The sequence below is a fragment of the Ursus maritimus genome, unplaced genomic scaffold (genome assembly GCF_017311325.1).
Source record: "Ursus maritimus isolate PB19 unplaced genomic scaffold, ASM1731132v1 scaffold_26, whole genome shotgun sequence".
Classification (NCBI taxonomy): domain Eukaryota; kingdom Metazoa; phylum Chordata; class Mammalia; order Carnivora; family Ursidae; genus Ursus; species Ursus maritimus.
The window spans coordinates 14,282,738-14,302,878 of NW_024425119.1; the positions used below are offsets into that span (position 1 = coordinate 14,282,738).

At 42.3% G+C, this 20,141-nt stretch overlaps 2 protein-coding genes across 9 annotated transcripts in view; one reads left to right on the forward strand and one right to left on the reverse strand.

Annotated features, from left to right (window-relative positions):
- The window catches only part of ARHGDIB (Rho GDP dissociation inhibitor beta), a 19,151-nt gene extending 2,702 nt beyond the window's left edge, over window positions 1-16,449 (reverse strand). The window contains exons 1-5 of one of the 2 annotated variants that reach the window (XM_008707042.2): window positions 16,295-16,449; window positions 6,961-7,160; window positions 6,231-6,314; window positions 3,675-3,751; window positions 333-396 (exon numbers count right to left, since the gene is read on the reverse strand). In XM_008707042.2, coding sequence (XP_008705264.1) covers window positions 333-396; window positions 3,675-3,751; window positions 6,231-6,314; window positions 6,961-7,138 — 403 coding nt within the window. In that variant the 5' untranslated portion in view covers window positions 7,139-7,160; window positions 16,295-16,449. The remainder of the gene's footprint in view (window positions 1-332; window positions 397-3,674; window positions 3,752-6,230; window positions 6,315-6,960; window positions 7,161-16,294) is intronic. The other variant, XM_040642186.1, reaches the window with a different exon arrangement.
- The window catches only part of PDE6H (phosphodiesterase 6H), a 24,309-nt gene continuing 18,891 nt past the window's right edge, over window positions 14,724-20,141 (forward strand). For 6 of the 7 annotated variants that reach the window (XM_040642190.1, XM_040642187.1, XM_040642189.1 and 3 more), the window contains exon 1: window positions 14,727-14,774. The gene's annotated coding sequence lies outside the window, so the exon portion shown is untranslated. Of the gene's footprint in view, window positions 14,775-20,141 lie in introns of all 7 variants that reach the window. The other variant, XM_008707040.2, reaches the window with a different exon arrangement.

Sequence of the window (20,141 nt, forward strand, 5' to 3'; positions counted from 1 at the left end):
TTTTTTTTTTTTTTTACTTTTGGGAGTATTTTAATAGACTCCATTTTTATTCAAACTTATCTTGGTTACTCTTTCCCTTTATGCATAATAAACTTAAATCACAGAAGCCAAGTGCTGAAGGTTAGTGGTTGACGGAGTCTAAACTAGATCTCTGAATGTAGGCCTTGCCACTAATGTCTAGGTCAGAGGTATAAGTGTGCTCTTTCCTGGAGGGAGTGTTCACAGCTTTTTGTCAGATTCTTAAATGACTCTATGACAAAAATTGTTAATAAGCAGAAGTTTAAGTATCAGTGGGGAGCCGAGTTTGGGACTGTAATGTGTGGGTCCCTTACCTTTCACCCCAGTCCGGTAGGTATGCTGAACGTATTTCAGGCCCGACACAATATCCCTGTTCACCTGTAGGTGGGAAGGATCCAAGCAATTGAGATTAAAAACGGTCTTTCCTTTTCCCTTATCTTTCATGATTATCCTAGCTAGCTGAGTCTTCTTTGAGGATGAAAGAAGGTTAAGATTTAGTTCAGAATAAGTGTTACTATTATCATTTAGTGTGGGTGGCGAGGCAGAGATTGGAGAGAGGTCACAAGACTCAACATTGCCAATCTGTGCTGTTTGGTTTGGGGGGATGGTTAATTAAAACGTTGCCTCAATGTTCTTCATTACATTTCTCCTTCCTCTAAAGGTCTAAAGAATGGTCTTGAGCCCCCCTTCCCTGATACTACTGGCCAGAACACCGTCCTTGTCTTAGGAAAGGCTACAAAGGTACCAGTGGAAAATGTTATGTGAGTACCTGAAAACCCTAACCTCAGAAATGACCCACCTAGCATGAAAAACAAACAACAAGGAGAAAAACTGTAATGGAAAATCAGGTCTAGAAGAGGGTTGTGCCCGTAATGTCGCTGAGATTGGAGTCTAAAGATGAGGAGTTTCTGACCCCCAGAAACATCCTCCCTGCCTATAAATAATGGGAGAAATCCACTTGTGTGTGGCAAGCATTTTGGATGTCTGTTCTTTTCAGATGTTGTCTGAGATGTCACCACTTCCCCAAGCCTTTCAAAGAAAGGTCACTACAGTGGGATGAAAATACACCCAGCCCAAGCACTTTGTTTTTCCATGATTCATTCTACCTAGGACTGGACTGGGTTGTCCGTTAATTTCATACAGCGCTCGTGTTTATACGAACACAGCGGACGTTGCGTCAGTAGCTGGAGAGCCTGGTGAATTGTTGGCCAAGATGAAGAATGAAAGCACCTTCACATAATTTCTCCCCACAGTAATTACGGCTGCCTTTTTGTTTTGGACAGAGTAATTAAGCCGATTTATCAGGGCTACATTTTGCTTCATTGGCAGTAAACACGGCCAGCTTAGATTTTAGAAGGTCACTCAGGAAAATCTATGGTTCAAATCTATCAAAAGCAGACAGAATGAAAACAGCTTCATTGAAGAAATTGTGCTAAAAATGACACCCAAACTTTCTGATTACTGTACCAGATGTGGCTCATGCAAATAGAAAAAAGTGAATGCATTTTTCTAGAAGTCTCTAAGCTCGTCCTTTGGGCCTCATGGGAGATGTGGTCTGGTGGCACAAATATCTCAAAAACAGGAATGGTGATTGCTACCCAGCAAAAAGGCTTAAAAACAGAGACCCTGTTTTTTCTACTGCTCCACGGAGGGTTCATTCTATTTATTTATGTATTTTTTAGAGAGGGGGGAGGGGCAGAGGGAGAGGGAGAGAAGCTTAAGCAGGCTCCTTGCCCGGCCTGGGGCCTGACATGGGGCTGGATCTCATGAGCCTGAGATCCTGACTTGAGCCAAAATCAAGAGTTGGATGCTTAACCGACTGAGTCACCCAGGTGCCCCGAGGGTTCATTTAATATAAATATGCTTGAGATGGATAAGAGAAAAATATGAATATTCATAGTATTCTCTTCCTCCATCGGCATGCCTCTCCCCATGGCTCCCCTTCCCACCAGGAGAAAGCAGCCTTGGTGACATATGAGAGTTCTGGAAGTCAAAATTTCCTTGGGAGACAGAAGGAAAAGGCGAAGAAACTAAAAGGACCATCGCAGGCCAGGATTTGGAGAGAGCCATGAAGCTTGTGCGGGAGAAAGAGAAGAACATGGAGGGCAAATAAGAGAGAGATAATGCAAGAGAGTTTTAGGATGTGTTGCTGGTGTTAAACATGCAAACTGTCTTGGGTATTTTTCAACAGATGTCAGTAAAGATTTAAATTGCTTCTCAATTATTTCCAGTTTTGAGCTGGCTTTTCTGCTAACGGTAGCTCCATGCTGGGACCGGACACAGGTTGGTTAAACTTTGCGTGGGTTATACCGAGAGAGTGGTTTTTCTCTTGTTTGAGAAAATACTAAGCCTCTGCAGCAGATGGGACTTGAAAACCCCTTTCTGTGCCCCCTCCTCCAACACCCTAATGCATAATACTGACCACTACATTCTCTTTGGCCTTTCCACCCACAGCTGAACCCAGGCCCCAGACCTTTCCTTCTGATCTTATTCTCATCCATATTTACCTCTCCTGTTTCATTTGGTACAAACCAGCTTACTAAAATGATAAATTAAGGTAGGAGCATTAATGATTAAAAACTCAGCTGGTGTATAACCCATTCTAAGCATATTTGGATACAATGCCTTGGATAGAATTCGAGGCATATTTGGATGTAATATTAAACTCTCAGGTGCTTCAATACTAACTAATACCATAGGAAACAAGCAAGTGAACCATAGTTCAGTGCGTATTATAGAGTAAGCAGCAACACATATTTTCAGAATGAGATTATTTTGAGGCATATTTATATGTGGTACACAGTGACCCTGAATCAATCCTGCACCGGGGGGAAGGAAGAGCCCACTGTGCAAACACAGAGGGCAGATGGGGTCTTCCTTGGTGGCCCTGAAGGGCCCTGAAGGATATGGTTGAGAAGGGCAACCAAGGCAAATATAAGCAAATAAGAACAAACAGCACATTTCTGACTTACTTGGTTTCAACCAAGATTATTTTTCTTTTTGCCCTTGGCCGTTCATTGGCGTAGGTGTCTATTCATTATATGCCAATTTATCTCCTGGTTAGGTTTTGCTCTTACCTATTTGCTTGCTGCACAACTATAATTGTGATTTCTGGTTATTGACCAAGGTCCACACTCCCTGGATTTATATAATCATTGAGCAATTAGGACTGAGCTTCTATTTGTTCCATTTTTTACTATTCATTCATTCATTCATGTATCGATTTCTCAATACATATTCACTAAATATCACTTACAAAGTTTTGTGTAAAATGTTGGAAAGAAGAGATACATCATCTCTCCCTTTCTCAGGGTACTTGGGCTGTACAGGGAAGAAATGGCAAAAACGATACAACATAAAGCAGGCTGCGCTTCGCGATGGGGAGCTTGCGGTGTTCATAGCGACAGGGGTCCTGTCGGTTAAGTGATCAACGGAGAGTTCAAGGAGAGGGTCCTGGCAGGGAAAAGGCATGAAGTAGGAGTGGGCCTCCAAAGGTAGAGTTCAGAGCTGGGGAGAGGACAGTCCAGATCCAGGGGGAAAAAAAAGAAACAAAAACTATGACAACAAGATAACGCAAGACATTTGATTTTTTTCTTTCTCTGATTGTAGGAAGAATGTAGACTTATAAAAACTTACAGGGCAAGCAAGATACTTACTTTGAAGTGAATTTTGACTCTGTATTCAACACCTTCCTTTAGCACAAAAGTTTCTTTTTTGAGGGCTTCAAGATCCCCTGTAGAAGTAGATTTAGAGAGAGTTTATTCTCCTCAGAAGGAGAAATACAAGGAGACGAATGGAGTTTAAACTCCAGAGCTGTTTGTTGGGCCCATCAGAACAACGTGGTCTACATGGTCCTCAATTTGAAGAATGTTTGAGATCACACACACACACACACACACACACTTGAAATGCCTGAAATCTTACAGCTTAGATATGAAAAAGATGTGATAGCTCTCCCTCCCCCAAATTTGATGATAACCCTAAAATATAGAGGTATTATCAGTAATGAGTTATGTATGACAGTGTCTTTTTTTTTTTAAGTAGGCTCCATGCCCAACATGGGGCTTGAACTCATGACCTCATGATCGAGGGATGTATGCTCTACCAACTGAGCCAACCAGCCACCCTGACAATGTCCTTTCTAATTGTCAATAATAAAATTGTCAATAATAAAAAAAAAATTAATCAGCCATCCTCGAGGGAAATCTGAATTATCTTTCTATTTTCTCTATTGAAAATAATATTACATAAGTGGCCTAACAAAAAGATGATTAAAGACTGTGTCCCTACCCCTCAAATAATAAATAAGAAAAATATTGTGTAAGAGCACAGCTATATGTTTTTGTAGATTTGGTGATGTTTGTGGCATTTTCTAGCTTTAAAAAATTTACTTGTTTTGGCTCCCTTTTATCATTCTAAATATAAATTCACTTTTGTATTTAATTTTGCATTTGCATTTGTTATCTCATATTATTTTTTTTTAAGGAAAGTCACGTTAGTGATAAAACTTTTGGCCCCATGAAACCAGGATCTGACTCTAATTCCTATACTCCGGTTAGAGGGGTAATCACTCTCTGTTCTTCTCCCAGTGTGGTCCTGTATCCGCTGACATTCAGGGATGAATGTGTGTCTGTGTGTGGTTTGTATAGCTCTGTGCATGTGTTTTATACTGTAAATATGTGTGTGCAAGTATATTTATACACACACACACAGTATGTGTATATAGTATGTAAATAATATACTATGTATTTTGTATATATACTATATAGTATGTGTATTATGTATGTATATATACTGTATATATGTATATGCATACACACTATGTATATGTGCGTATAATATATGTACATAGTGTGTACGTATATTATATGTATATAATATATACTATATATTTTGTATATATACTGTATATTATGTATATATGATGTATACATAATGTATATATGTATATATACACACTGTATGTATATAGTACATATGTATATTAAATGTATATAATATATACCATATATTTTGTATATATTATGTGTATTATATATACGTGTGTGTCTGTGTGTGTAGTGGGATTCACCTCAGTAGCTTCTTGGTGACAGAAAACCAAATTTGGGCATCCTGATACTAGGAAAGTGAGAGAGACTGAGTTTTCCCTGCAATGTGGTCAGGCCCTTAGATTTCCTTAGCGCTAATTCAGACCTCATCTCACGAACTGACGGTTGTACCTGCTAGCATTACACAATTTCACACAGGAAGAGGCCTGAGTCCTGGTAAGAGAAAGAGAGAGAGAGCTATTCTCCCAGAGAGATGCTAGAATGTGGGGGTAGGTGAATTTGTGTCTGCTGTAATGATTTCAATTGAAGAGGAAGTGTGTCTTCTCAGCCTCTGATTTCCTCCTTCAGAAATAAGGCCATATAAGGTAAAGAGTGGATGTGTCCTGTGAGAGGGGACTCACCTAGCTGCCGAGCCTACCATTCTGGAGTCATGCTTTGCTCTGTCTCACGAGTCCACCTGTTGAATCTGGGGATAATTTTTTCGCCCTGAAGATCTGCCTTGGATGCCCCCAGCCTCCGGGCCCTGTGGCCCTTCCCTCATTCCTCTCAGATGCACATTTCCCCCATAATACCCACCTTCTCAGCCTCTCTCTATCTCCTCAAGATTTAAGTGCCAGGAAAGAACTTGACCATTGTCACAACAAGTGGAAAGGAAATAACGTCTTAATGTGTACATCTTTAGTGGGGAAGTTGCTTATATAAGAATCAGAGCTTTAAGCTAAAATAGTACGTATGTAACAGTGGAATTGCCAGCACTAATTAAAAGATTTTGGATGGCTTCTTGCCTTCACGGAAGTTCTCCAGTTGATATAAGATCAATATTCTCTGATATTTAGATTGTATAAATATTACATTTCAGAAGCATACAGCTTGCTTCTTAATATTTCCATCACCAGTCTTTTTACATGAGTAGTAATTCCCCTGCTGCTGCGTGGAGATAAATATGATAATACAAGTAAATATATCCAATACTTATGACTGCGCTGTCTTCATTTAAATAGAGACAGCGATTGGGCTTTTCCTTAAGTGTGAACTAGTCCCAGCATACATGCGTCCGGGAGTTCACCTTACCGGTGGTTCTTTTTGCTGGGAGAGGAGACAGAGACTAATTTCCCCCCATCATATCACCAGGCCCCTGGGAACAGAACAGATGTGCCCGCTTACCAGTGAGGTCCATGGTGATTGGTCCCGGGGCACTCTCACAAACCAGGGTAAGCCGGGTGACTGTGACATTGGGGGCTGTTGGGTCTGCAGGATTCAAAAAAGAATGTAAGCCTAGGGGAGAGTCACGTGTGCACAGTGTATGTGTACATTTCAAGTTGGAGAGAGAGAACATAAGAAGAAAAGTGGTATCTCTGTCTGGAGTGGAAATAGAAAGGGAAGCGACAGATTCACCATGTCGGTCTCAGTGGCCCTTATAAATGAGAGCGGTGCTATTTCTGCTTCAGACCCTTGGAGGCCCACCTTAGTTATCAACAGCAAACATCTCCTGGGTGGCTATGGGCAAGTTCCTCTGCTAGATGGGCACTGCCCCTCTCTATCTTACTCGGAAGAGATGAACAGTTAGTGGGGAAGGAGTGAGAAAGAGAAGGAGGAGAAGGAGAGAAAATGTGAGAGCATGGAGAGAATACAATTCTAGGTCGTCGTCCGGGGTTCTTTCTAAATCCTCCCCGTGTGTCATTTTTGCCTATTTCCATGCTGACTTGCACTTTATCTCCAAAAAAGACTTCATCCTACAGTCCATAGCTTTATGCGGCACATAGAGATTGTGTCTCACTCGCTTAGCTCTGGCAACACTTGGTAGTCTGTCTTCTGCACCTGCTCCTGAGTTGCTGAAATATATGCCTTATCGGACACCTTGCACCTGCCCCCCCATCCCCCTCCACACACGCACCTGCCACCACAGGGCCGTCCCCCAGGAGTGTTTTCTTGTACTTGATTAGACTTTCGTCATCTTTGTCCATCTCCTGTAGCTCTTTCAGGGACTTCTGAGGTGGAGGCTTGTAATTGAGTTTGCTGTCCAGCTCATCGACATCCTCCTCCAGGTGTGTTTCTGGGTCCTTTTCAGTCATTTTGATCTATTTCAGAGAGTGTCTATTTCAAAGAGAGAGAAAGAGAGGATGATAGTCCATTAGCCAAAAGTCAGTGGATATGACTAAGTTTGTGAGGCTGCTGGTAACACCATTCTTGCCCTAATGGACTTCTGTAAGCATCAGTGATTTTCCAGGACATTTTTTTCCCAATTTAATCTCATTATTTTTTTATGCAACGAGCATATAATGCTTTTGGTCTTTTCGCTGACCTTCCTCAATTTCTCTGTACTGGGACAAATGTCTCCTATTCACTGAATAAAACTGACCAGAAAGAAAATGCTTGTTTGTGAATAATGGACAAGTGAAACAACGTAACACAAGCGGTCCCACATAACGAGCAGATAGCCCCAGTTCAACAATTATAGCAATAACCGCAGTCCGCTAAATCCAGCCACTCCTCTAGTGTCCAAGCTCTTCGCATTGTACAATCCCTGTTGTGATAGTTTCAAAACACAGGGAGCCAAAGAAATGGTTGGCTCCTGCAATACTTCAAAGGTAAGTCAAGCAACATTTTAGACCCCCATGACACCTGCCTGAGGTGTCTGAATGGTTCCCATCCAACACTGCTAATAACTCCCTGAGGGCAGGTACCAGGTTCTGTGCTGCTCTTGAATCTCCCATAATAATTGAATAGTTTAGACATTTTATAAACCCCCATGGTTTGATTTATTTGGCTCTATACCTAAAGATCTTCTGTTGCTGGTTTTTTTTTTGAAATGACACAAAATAACAAAAGACTCTTGAAATTCCTACAGACAAAATGGGAAAGATTAGCATGTCTTTATTTTATTTTTACCTCCCATTGATCTCCCTTTTCTGGATCCCCTTCCGTTTTAGTATCTCCCTCCCCTTGCCAGAAGATTAGGGACTTTATGCTCTAAGGCCTCACCTGGGCATACCCTGGAGTCTGTCTTCTTCCCTCATCATCTACATTTACTTGCTATGTGTTAAAATATTGAGGGGAGATTCTAATAAAATGATTTGCACTTAATTGTTGAGTGACAATAATAGATTTAAAAGATTATTCATTTTAGGCCATGTATAGTCAAGAGGTTTTCAGAGCAGAAAGGAACCCTAGAGGTGAGACATTCCAACCCGTCATGTAATCATCGAGAAAACTAAAACTCAGAGGTTAAGAGAAATGCCCAAATTTCCATAGCTGGGTGAACTTCAGTGTCCTTATAAAGAGGAAGAAGTCTCTACTGGAAGAATTTCAGGCCCGTGGCTGGCAGCAGTGGAGCTATTTGGGGAAACACGGGAGGTATTTGGGCAAGGAGAAAATTTCCTGATTTCCTGCACTCCTCCCCCAAGAGTGTCCTCCCTGCCTGTGGTTAAAGACTACATTGTTCCTAAGGGCACAACTCTGAGCAGTATCTAGCACATCTCATCCTGAGTGACTCTGCAAAACTCTCTCAAGTCCCCCAGGGGGTGAAGCTATCTTTGCCCAAAATCAGCTGTGGTTTTGAGTTGCAATGTCTCCATCACTGGCATCAGAAAGGAAAATAATTTGGAAGTGAAGTCAAACAAAAACAGTTTTAACAGAAAAAGAAGGAAAAAACAGAGAATAAAAAGAAATGATATCTCTTGGCTCACCCATCTTCTACCAAAATAACAAGCCAAACACCATGAGCTTGATCAAGGCTGCAAAAAGCGTTGCAATGCCCAAGTCCACTTTCTGTGCAGGAAGGAAGCATGCAGGCTTGTTCCTATGGCAACTCTTGCCTCAGCTGAAGACTCAGCACCACTCTTAGTTGAGCCTCTCGAGAACAGCATAATAAACATCGTGACCAGCTCAACTCGTCTTCCAAACAACACTCAGGGAAAGTGAATGAACTGGTTGGAAAAATAATGAAGGGTGCAAGAGGTGGAGATTGTAGGTTGTGGGCAGCTTGAGGATGATCATTAAGGAGCAGATGAAGAGCAACCCAGATGAGATTAATCAGAAGAGAGAGGTTCTCTTCTGGTGACATCCAGGAACCTGACCAGATACCCAGAGTGGAAGTCACATAACATACATGTGGACAGGGCCTGAGTGATGCAGTCAGTTAAGTGTCTGACTCTTGGTTTGGGCTCAGGTTATGATCTCAGGGTCCTGGGATCAATCCCTGCGTCCGGCTCCATACTCACTGCAGTCTCCTTGTCTCTCTCCCTCCCTCCTCCTCTGTTCCTCTTCCCACTCTCTCGCTCAAATAAATAAACAAAATCTTTTAAAAAGCACGTCAATTTGGACAGATCATTAGGAAGCCTATCTACAGATGAGGATGTCTTGGCCTTCTTGGACAGGACTCTCTGGAATATATCTCTTGGTTCTAACAAGTCATCTGCTTGAAGTCTGACCATCAAAGGATAACATCACACCGACCCACTACTTAACTCAAGGTGATTTCCATAGCCTGCAGGAAACTGTTATTCTGCACGCTGAAATCTCAATTTTGAAAGGGGAATGAGAGAGGCGGAGAGAGAGAGAGAAAGGAAGAAAAAAAGGCGAAGACATGATCTAGGACAGGATTTGACAACATCTGTGTGATCATTGGCAAGTCAATTTCCCAGTCATCTAGATCTTGATATTCTTATTAATAAATCTGCGACTTATGTCAATTCTAAATTTCCTTGATCCACTGCAAACAGATATACAATAATTGCTTCATAAAAATGAAACAAATTTATTTAAAAGACAAGAGTGGAAGATAACATGAGATTCTGTATAAAATTGCTGCAGTAAAGAGGAGGAAATTCAGGACCACATTAAAAATAATTTGGTTTAATTATATAACATATGAAAAAGAAACATGAAACCAGATGACCCCAAAGCAGCTCAATCTGGAAAGAGATTAGAAAAAGATGAAAAGATAAAAATACAGCAAATAAAGAACGGGAAAAGCAATTCTCAAGGAAAGCTTCTTTAAAGCATATTTGGTGAGCACCTACTGTTTATAAGATACAGTACTTTACCACATACTGGTGTTTAAGTTACTCTCCGAGTGGAGAAGGCGCGGGGGATGGATAACCACCATGGTTTGATTGATAGTTCTTAATCTTCTTGAAAATTACAGGTCCTTTTAAAAATCTCATGAAAGTCACAATCCACATAAAAGGAAAAAAGGAATATGCCCATGAGATGTTGCATGCAACTGAGAGGCTCATAGACTTTACTGGAGTCCAAAATTAGAAACATGACCTTGAAACTGTGACTTCTTGGAAACATGAAGCACAGAGTTGAATGTTACGGTGCAAGCTCGCTTCTTTTGGAGGCCTGGCGGCATCAGTGACCCAACCTAGCTTCCAGCCAAGGATCATGTCTATCAAACCCCAGACATTGGATATGTAAAAGCAGAAGGACATATCAGGTAACGTCTGTATCTGAGAGAATATGAGTACCCAGCCTGGCAGAGGAGCAAAGGTGCATAGGGCGCAGCTCTTTAGGAGAAGAGTTCTGAGGGCAATCTACTTGATTTTGGATAATTATCTCTTCATTGAACTAGGTCTCATCGTGCATGGGGGTTGGTTCTGGCTTTGCTACTCATCAGTTGTCCCACCCTGAGCAAATGGTTCACCCACTATGGATCTTATTCCCCTTCTCTTGAGGTTTGGGGGGTTGGAGCAGACCACCTCTCTGTGCTTTCCCTTTCTACGCTCTCCATCTGTAGATTTGTCCTGCCCTGAGGTCATGTGTCAGCTGAGTTGAAGACATTCAGTTACCTTATTTCACTTGTGTACGGAAGAGACTTATCCAATCTCCTTTTATTATCTCAAATTTGTGTGAAGTCCCAAAAGAAATGGCATTTTTAATTTCACAGTTCATCTCTGGGGAACCTCAGATTCTGCCAAAGCCTCAACCACCATGGCTTATAGAGTTTGACAAGGATTTCCCAAACTCTATGTGTGTGCATATTCAACCACACGTATCAGTCTTCTCTCTTTATCCCCCCCTTTTCTGGTGGGCTATGCCTGTGAAAGGGAGACTAGGCATTTTACGGAAATTCTACAGACTACCTTCGGGTATCCTCTAAAGAACAACTGGCTTTATTATTGATGATGATTATAATAGTTATCATACATAATGCTAAATGCTGTCGTGAGGATTAGCTCATCAGTCCTCACTACAGCTTTGAGGCCGGGCATTGTCATCATTCTCTTCTATAGATTGGGAAACTAAAGCTCAGATGAGTAGCTTGCTGAAGATGACCTATTGTGTAAGGGGCCGAATTAGTGTCTGTGCCAGGTTGTCTGGCTTGCAGGCGCTATGCTCTGTTGCTCTAGCTGTCTTTAGTGAGAAGTAAAAATGAAATTACAGAACCCATTAGTCATCTTGGGAATCTATCCTGAGGGTGCACAGGCAGTGGGAAATGCGCTTATTGCAAAACTCTGCAGGCTTTAGCGAGGCAGGGAGGCATCACATAAAGAGGGTTTCAGGGCCACTCTGCCCCGTGTCCCCTTGCACAAGTCCCTGAACCTCTCTGCGCTCCAGTTTTGTCCTCTGCAAAATGAAATCATTGCATTAGAAGGAGCTCTGAGGCCTCTTCCTAATTCAATGACTCGAATGCTCCTTAATTTAAAAAAGCCTCTGAAATGAAAAAAGAAAAGAGGAAGTGGAGGTGGGGTTGGGGAGAACCCAGTCCATCTGTGTAGAACATTCTGGCTGGCCTTTTCTCACCTTCCTCTGCAGCTCACCCACTGTTCCACAAAGAGCAGAGTTGTTTTGTTTGCTTGGAGGTCGTTTTGACGTTTTTTTTTTTTTTTTTTTTTTTTTTTTACACAGTAAAAGTGAGATGCAGACTGAAGAATTATATGTTTAACAAGGTTAGTGTGCACTCCACCAGGACCCAAAGCACATACTGGTGTGTGTGTGTGTGTGCGTGTGTGTGTGTGATCATTATCTTTATCTTTTGCTTCACAGATGCCTCCACAGATGACTTTTCACAGTGAGCCCCTCACACCCTCACGTTTGCTATGCAGCGAAGCAGTGTAAGCATGGGGCGTGCTGAGATAGAAACTTAATCCTCTCCAGCTCAATTAAAATGCCACATTGAATTAGGACGCTTACTCATGGCGTGACTACGCCGTAGCACAAATTGGTGGTTTTGCTTGCAAATCCAATGAATTGTCCAAGATCCTGAAAGTGAAATACACTTAAGAATTTGCACCAATCTCAGGGTAGAACACCCTTGTCTGGTTCATTAATGTAGTTCCAAAGAAGCAGAGGGCAGGAAAAGGTGAAACTCTTGAGTTCAGATGAAACAGATTACCTGGTTAATTCAAAGAAAGGTGATCTTCAAGGCCTACTAGGATCTGGAATTTGAGTCCGCTGGGCCAGAGATTCAAAATGTGATTCTGCATTGCCTTATTGCAGGACCTAAATAAGCAAATGATCGACCTCGCTGAGCCCCAGATTTTCCACCAGTAGTGTGGAAATAATGATCTTTCTTTATGGGGTTGAAGAGTTGGAGAAAACACATGAAAAGTCCTCTGACGATCCTGGCCGATAGTAGATGTTCAATGAACTACCCGTTCTCTTCCTCGGCTCCCTGTCCTGTGGGGCTGTCTGTCGTGTTGCACAGCCTCTGTGAAGTGAGGTAACTGGCTGCCTAGGCACCAAATGCTTTCCCTTGGCTCTGCAGTGTTGACAATGCCCATTCCTTCCATCTCAAAAATAGATTTTGTTTCTTTGAGGAGTACGGAAGACACGAAAAGTTCTGGGAATTGCGAGAACTGTTTATTAACTGAATCAAGCTTAAAATGGGAATGTCACTGTTATATTTCTTTAAAAAGCTTCCTCATGAACAATTTAATTTTAGATTCTATTTATTGCTCCCTTTCCTAATTGAAGCCAGAGTTCACTCAGTGAATGATGAGAAATGACAAAAGACAACAGGCACAGCCAGGGGAGAGAACTTCCTTTGGCTTTGGAGCAAAATACTGTGGAGACTGAACTCATGTTCCAAAGTTGCCAGATCGTGCATCTCGATGCACAGGTCATGAATATGAGATAGAAGAGGTGGGGATGACAGAGGGACAGAGAAACATGGAAGTACCAGAGGTAGGGGGATTTCCGTCAGAGAAGCACTGATGTAAGCATTGGCACTCTCTGTCACTCTGTCATGTCCTCTCCGTGATGATCAAGATACGGCTCACTTTCACCAAACCTGGGGCTACCGCTCTAGAGTGGGTCGTGGAGAGTTGGGCCATCCCTGAAGTATGGCCGACATGTCCGAGCCAGTCAAGGATTTGGGTCTGCTTTGCTGCCTGCCTGGTGATTGGGCTTATTTGGGTAATCCAAGTTGATCCCTCGGGACACCAGAAGCTGTCTTGGCTGTGGATTCCTCTGAGTTTTCTCAATGTTCCTTAGCAACATGGAGGGATTGGTGCCTCAGTCTCCTCAGGGCTGCTCCCTACCATCTTAGCTCTGTGAGGAACATCTGGAATAGCAAAGTTGGATGAGGAGAACCAACCCAGTGCCTGAGAGGGCAGTGTCTTGTTAGATACAATAAACCTTAAAATCAATCCAGAGAAGGATTCAGATGACCAGAAGCAGAATTCTTTAACATTTCCCTGGGTGAGAGAAACCATACATTCTTCCTTCCCTGTGTATTCACCATACACTCTTCTAACTCGGATTCCTATGCAAAAGGAGACAGAACTCAGTGGACCATTCAGCTTTGCTGAGTGTCTGCTGTGTGAAGTTACCCTGCTCGGTATTTTCACACATATTTACGTCAAATAATCCTTGACGAAAACTGCATCAAGGAAGCCATTATTAAGCAAAAGACTAGACTTCCTAACTCGATACGGTCACAGAAGTTTTAAACGAAGCATGAAAAGAAGTAAAGACGTGATCTGTAACCACGGGTGCTGAGAATATCAGCCCCTTTAAGAAAGCTCAGGTGCATCTGTACCAGCTCTGGCTGTGGACACCAGAGTATGACGCAGCCCAGAGTGATTCGGGAAGTGCTTACAGAAGCGATAAACGTTGAAGTTGCAGGAGTAACATGAGAGCCATCCTTGAGTATGCCAGGGCAGACTTTGATCCAGGGCCCCCAACAGCATAACACTGCCTACGAATAAGGATGCCCAGAATGTGGGACTAGAGAAAATTTACCCCATGGGACATTTCCTAAAATGTCCTTCTAAGGCACTGTAGCTGTTGGTTCTCCCCCCCCCCCTTTTTTCTTTGTGACTTTAGTCAAATAATTACACACTTCTGAGCCTTACTGTCCTCTCAGGATTCAAATTTGTCAGTTTCTACCATCGGGCTTGACATACAGAAGGCACTCAACAGATGTTGGTTCTCTTTCTCTCTCTGCTTCGTTTCTAGTCCCTGGGGCTTCTCTCTTCCTGCTAGCTGAAATTTGTACTGTACTGTGCTCCCCTAAATTGGCCCAGGCCGATCTTCCGGGCAGAGTGACTTCGCTGTGCTGAGCTTCCACTGAACACAGAACCTCAGTGTTGCTCCCAGCGTACTTCCCTAGGGACAAATGCATGCTCTCCCAACCAAGGAAGGACTAAATCCCTGTCCCTCGGAATGTGCCAGTCAGCTTTGGTTCAGCCGTAACACGGTTATTCCTCACGTGAATGGAGAATGAACTCTTCTCTCAGAACTCTGCACATCTCACAAAGAGTAAGATGATCTTATTACTACGCTTGTGTCATATTTGGATTTGGGAGGGACATTTTCTTGCATACTTAGTAAAACAAAGCAATGGCAAAGATCAGTGATGTCTGCCTGTGGCCGAACCTGCTGGGCCAGCACAGACCTCTGATTTCCCTTGTTCGATCATTCCTGCAGTGAGGCTCCAACATGCTAAGCCTGATTTCAGTGGCTCTTGGTTTCCAATGTGAAGGGGTGACTATGGGACGGACCTCTCTGGGAGAGCAGTCTGCCTTCCCAGACCTTGCATGGAAGAACAGCCCGGGGTTGATCAGACCCAGGCCACAAGTAACCCTAAGTCTAGAGTTTAATAACAGACTAGATTTGTAAAACATGCTGACTGGGGCATCCTCTAAAGGGAAGAATTTCAGATTATGCCTAAAGCCAAATTCAGTCCTTGACATCTGAAGGCTCGCGGATCAGGTATCCTAGCGGGGCTAATTGGATTTTTGTAGAACCTCTCTCTTAATAAATTATTTGGTGCCTTCCCTGTTTGCTTTTAGTCCTCTCAGATGTAAAGAGCTATTTTTTTTTTTTTTTTTTTTAGCAACAACAGCAATGAACTTTCTGCCCATCCGACTGCAGGAATTTTTTAAGATTTTTATTTATTTATTTATTTATTTATTTGTCAGAGAGGGAGAGAGAGAGAGAGAGACAGAGAGACAGAATGAGAGAGAGCACAAGCAGGGGGAGCAGCAGGCAGAGGGAGAAGCAGACTCTCCACTAAGCACAAAGCCTGATATGGGACCCTGAGATCGTGACCCGAACTGAAGGTAGATGCTTAACCCACTGAGCCACCCAGGCGTCCCTGACTGCAGGAATTTAGTAAGTGGTCTTTGTTAGCAGGAGAAATGGATCCCTCTGTGACCGATGAGTAAATAACAATGTGTTCTACCATGCCTCCTCCTTGATTTTTAAATCCCATAGTACTTGAAGGGAGACTTTCATTATGCATTTCTCTTATATCACCAGAAAAATTCTTTAGGGGAAAACAGTTTAATGTTTTACAGCTTTGAGTCTTTATCTTTTTTCTTTTCAATCAGTCTCTTTACATCTGCTTAAAAACAGGAAACCACATATCTCCACCCCAGCAGCAACCCCGCATCTACAAGCATGTTCCACACCAGTTTGGGGGGCAGCCTTTTTGCTTCTGAACTTGGCTGGATGCCCACTCCTACCTTGCAGGAAACCCCTCCGGGCACTCCCCAGGAGTTACACCCAGAGCGCTTTTCCCAGACACTCAGGATCTCATCTCTGGGCACACCCCCCCTCCCTCCCTGAGCTCTCTCCCCTGAGTCATTGCTAAGATTCCCTGCTCTGACTTCCCCTTCTCTGCAAACTGTTCCTGCTGCCTTCTTAGTACTTTCTTATCTGTTTCAAAGATAATCTAAAAAAAATCAACTGGAGAGGGTCCTCGCCTAGTTGAGAGATCGCCTCCATTTCCCTGTGCCCACCTATAGCCTCCCCTACCCCGAGGTATTTCAACTTACATTCAGTGGCTCACAGCTCTCTGGGGTGCCTCTGTCTCTCACTCCGACTTCTGAGTACTGGCAGTTAGAACAGGAAGGAAGTTAGTGAGGAAAAAAAATGTTTTAAACCTACTAGAAGAGGAAACCCTGGGCTGTCTCAAATCCTGTTCCTTTGCACTGCATATCTCTCGATCAGTCAACTGAACAGTGTTCTTGTCAATTTAATGGCAAGGTGGGAGCATGACTGCCCGTGTGAGTGTGAACACGGATATGAATGAGTGTTTGTGCAAGGGCATCGAGGCCATAGCCTTTGAGTTCTATGGATCATCGTGCAGATATGTCTAAAAATCAAGTCATCGCAGTGCATAAGCTTACTGAGGCAAGTAGCCGAAAACCAGTAGCAAAAAATTCGCATCAACTTTACTTCGTATCACTGACTTCTGTTCCTATGTGGTCTCTGCCAGCTTTCTTATCTGCTAGATATCTTGAAAGTTTGCTGGCCGCGAATGCAGACTGCTAAGGAATTATAAATGTTAACTGCCTATACTTGGCCCTAAACTTAAAAGATTTGCCCTCCAACAGGTTTTTGGAGTTTTGTTGGTTGTAATTTCAAAATGTAGCTTTGCACTGTAGCACAATCAAGTGTTACTTGTAGTTTTCGCTAATTTTTTAATTAAAAAAAAAAAAGCACTGCTTTCTAGTAAACCTAGGAATGAGGATTACAAAATAGCGTAAAACTTCATTAATTCATAGTCTCGTAACTCAGAATTTGTGGTAACTTAACAAGTACTAAGGCTGACTTCGTACCATATTTAAGGAACTGGTTTGTGAAGTAATTTAAATGGGAACAAGTTGCAGAGGCCATATTTAAACGCTTGAAAGGAACAGTTTTCAAGCAGTCAAGCCACATTTATTCCATACATTTCCGAAGCTGCTGTCAATAAAAACTGCTTATTTATACTGACATTTCAATATTCAACAATACACATTGTTTCAATATGTGTGGAGCTGACTAATTAAGCAAATATATTTGGAGAAACTGACATTTATTTCCCTGTCATTTAAACGTGCTTTTTATTCCCTTTATTTTGTAAATTGATGCCACCAAATCCATCTTGTCTTTAGTCACTGGAAATGAAACAGTCGAGATGATGGTTATTTGGTGGGAGAAAAGAGATTAATCTAGGAAAATATAAAAAGGAAAACAGTATATAATTAAAATTAGCAAAAGTCCTGAAAACTCAATACAGACTTAGTTTGTAAATTTCAAAATGATACAGATAGAAGGCAGCCCTCAAAAGTATCTGGCTGTCTTATAAATTGAAGCAAATATTAATTCACATGGAAGAGAGTAAATTTTGTAGCTTAGTACTTGCAAGCTGGGACACATTTCTTCTTTCAGTAATATTTGTGGAGCACCTTTACTTTCCCAGCTACTGTTCTAGGCACCAGTGAAACAGCCATAGACAATAGACAAACTCTCCGCTCTCTTGTGGAAATTATGTTCTAGGGGAGACGGAGAATGAAAAAATAACATAGGTAGAAGAAATTATTTAGAACAAGGAGGATTTAACAATTGGGAATGGTAGATTCATAGTTCACAGGCCACTCCCCATTTTTCATGCTATTAGAGAAGATGTCACTAGTCAAACAGGGCTTTTTCTTTTTCCTATCAAGCCCAACGTGTCTCCGCAATTTTTCTTAATGCACTTCATTGGGTATGGACACTGGAAGGTAGGGGAGCCCCTAGAAAGTGTCTGTAACATCACTGTGCATGTGTGCAGTGTGTGTGTATTTATTGGGGGAGGAGAGAGCATTCATAACTTTCAGCAAATTCTCAAAGGAGTCCATGGCCTCAAAAGGATTAAGAATTGCTCATTTGAAGGCACTTCTTGATGATACAGCAATGGGCTTTCAGTAAGTTGGAGGACACCTGCCATGTTCTCCTAAAATACCTCCCAACATCACAGTCAGGGCAGGGATCTCGGCAAAATTCCCATTTCTCATTTTTCTTTGTCACCGTTCACTGTTACCTGCATTTATCAGCTGGGAAAACAGACGAAGAGACTCTTTGAAGAGGCCTAGGATGGGAGACACTCTGCTTCTAGTCCATGCTGACACAGATGTGTTATGCACCCAGACTCCCTTCCCAGTATCTAAGCTTTTCCAGATGCAGGATAATGCCTGTCATGACAGTAAGGGTGCTCTTACTCCAAGGATCTTAGCCCTGTGCTGCCAAATGAAATCAACAGAACTTGGAAACCTGCACGGGAGTTTCCAGAACAAAGATCAAACAAATTTTCCAGCTTTTCTTTGTTGTTACAAGCATACGACTGAAAGGTAAATTCTAGACAACCCTTCCGTGGGGTGGTGCCTTTGTCATGAACCTCAAAAAGTGACAGACTGTGGCAGACTGCTAAGACTTCCCCTTTTTGCACAGACATATTTCTTTGAGGCTACAAGTTGAAACAATAAACTCTCAGAAAAGGCTTTCAGCCCTGAAAGCTGTCCATTCTGAAATGCGTCCACGAGGCACCAATAGCTGGCTGGGGACAGGGGAGGGGGGAGCTACAGTTAGACAGATGTCTCTGTGTCTTCCCATCAGTGTATCTGTGGGCCATGGTTTCATTTCTCTGAGCCTCGGTTTGCCTGTCTGTAAAACAGGAATGATATTAACCTTCAGCATTGCTGGAAGGGTTGGAAATAATGTGTGAGAAAGCATCCAGCAGGGTTCCTACCTTAGAGTAAGTGCTCAATACTCAATAAATGATCAAGGCTAAGAAAGCCCTTGCCATCGTCAATTCCACAGGACGCTTCAATGCCTATTTTTGCAGACCACATATGAGATTGACTAGGAGACAGTCATTTTCATCTAAGGTCTCACAATCAGCCCACACACATTTCACATATATATATATATATATATATATATATACACACACACATATATATATAGCTTAGATATTACCTTCTTATTCTTTTTAAAAGATTTTGTTTATTTATTTGACAGAGAGAGAGAACACAAACAGGGGGAGCGGCAGAGAGAGAGGCAGACTCCCCACTGAGCAGGGAGCCCGATGTGGGGCTCGATCCCAGGACCCTGGGATCATGACCTGAGCGGAAGGCAGATGCTTAACCAACTGAGCCATTCAATGCCTATCTTCTTCTTCTTTGAAGCTTTCCAGCATTGATCCAGGACAAGTGTGTTATATTCTTTTTTTCTGAACTAGAGTGTGCAGTGTTTATACAATATAATGTAGGACTTTAGTAGGCACTGCTTTGTGTTAAGTGATTCTTTTCTGAATAGCAGAGTTATTTCTCCATCCAAATATAAAACGCGTGAGGAAAGGGCTATGTCTTACGTGCCTTGTATTCCTTGGAGCAGTTAGTGCAATACTTGCCTGAATCATGCAAGAAATTGAGTAAAGTTCTTTAGTAGGTATGTATCTGTCTAAATTACATAGAACAAATGCCTACATTCTGCACCCCCACTCCATCTCTTTCCTCTGGTTAGAGTGTTGCCTTGGGGAAGAAGGAATAAGAATATGAGTATAGTCATGTGTCATTAGGGGTCACTGAGACCAATTTTTCTTTTTCTTCCTTCATATATATATGTTTATGACATATGGAACTACATTCTGAAGGGGTTCACAGCCTTGGCATAAAGGTTCATTTCCAAATTCAACAAGCCCTTAAGAATTCTCAGCTGTATTCCAGGACCTGTGCACAAGGCCAGAGATAAACCCACTTCTAAGGCACAGTCTTAGACCTCATGTTGCTACCAATGTAATGAGGAAGACAGAAATAAGTTAAACTTTTTGTGTGTGCTTAGGAAAAGAAATGTACGTTGGGTACTATGAGAGAAGCT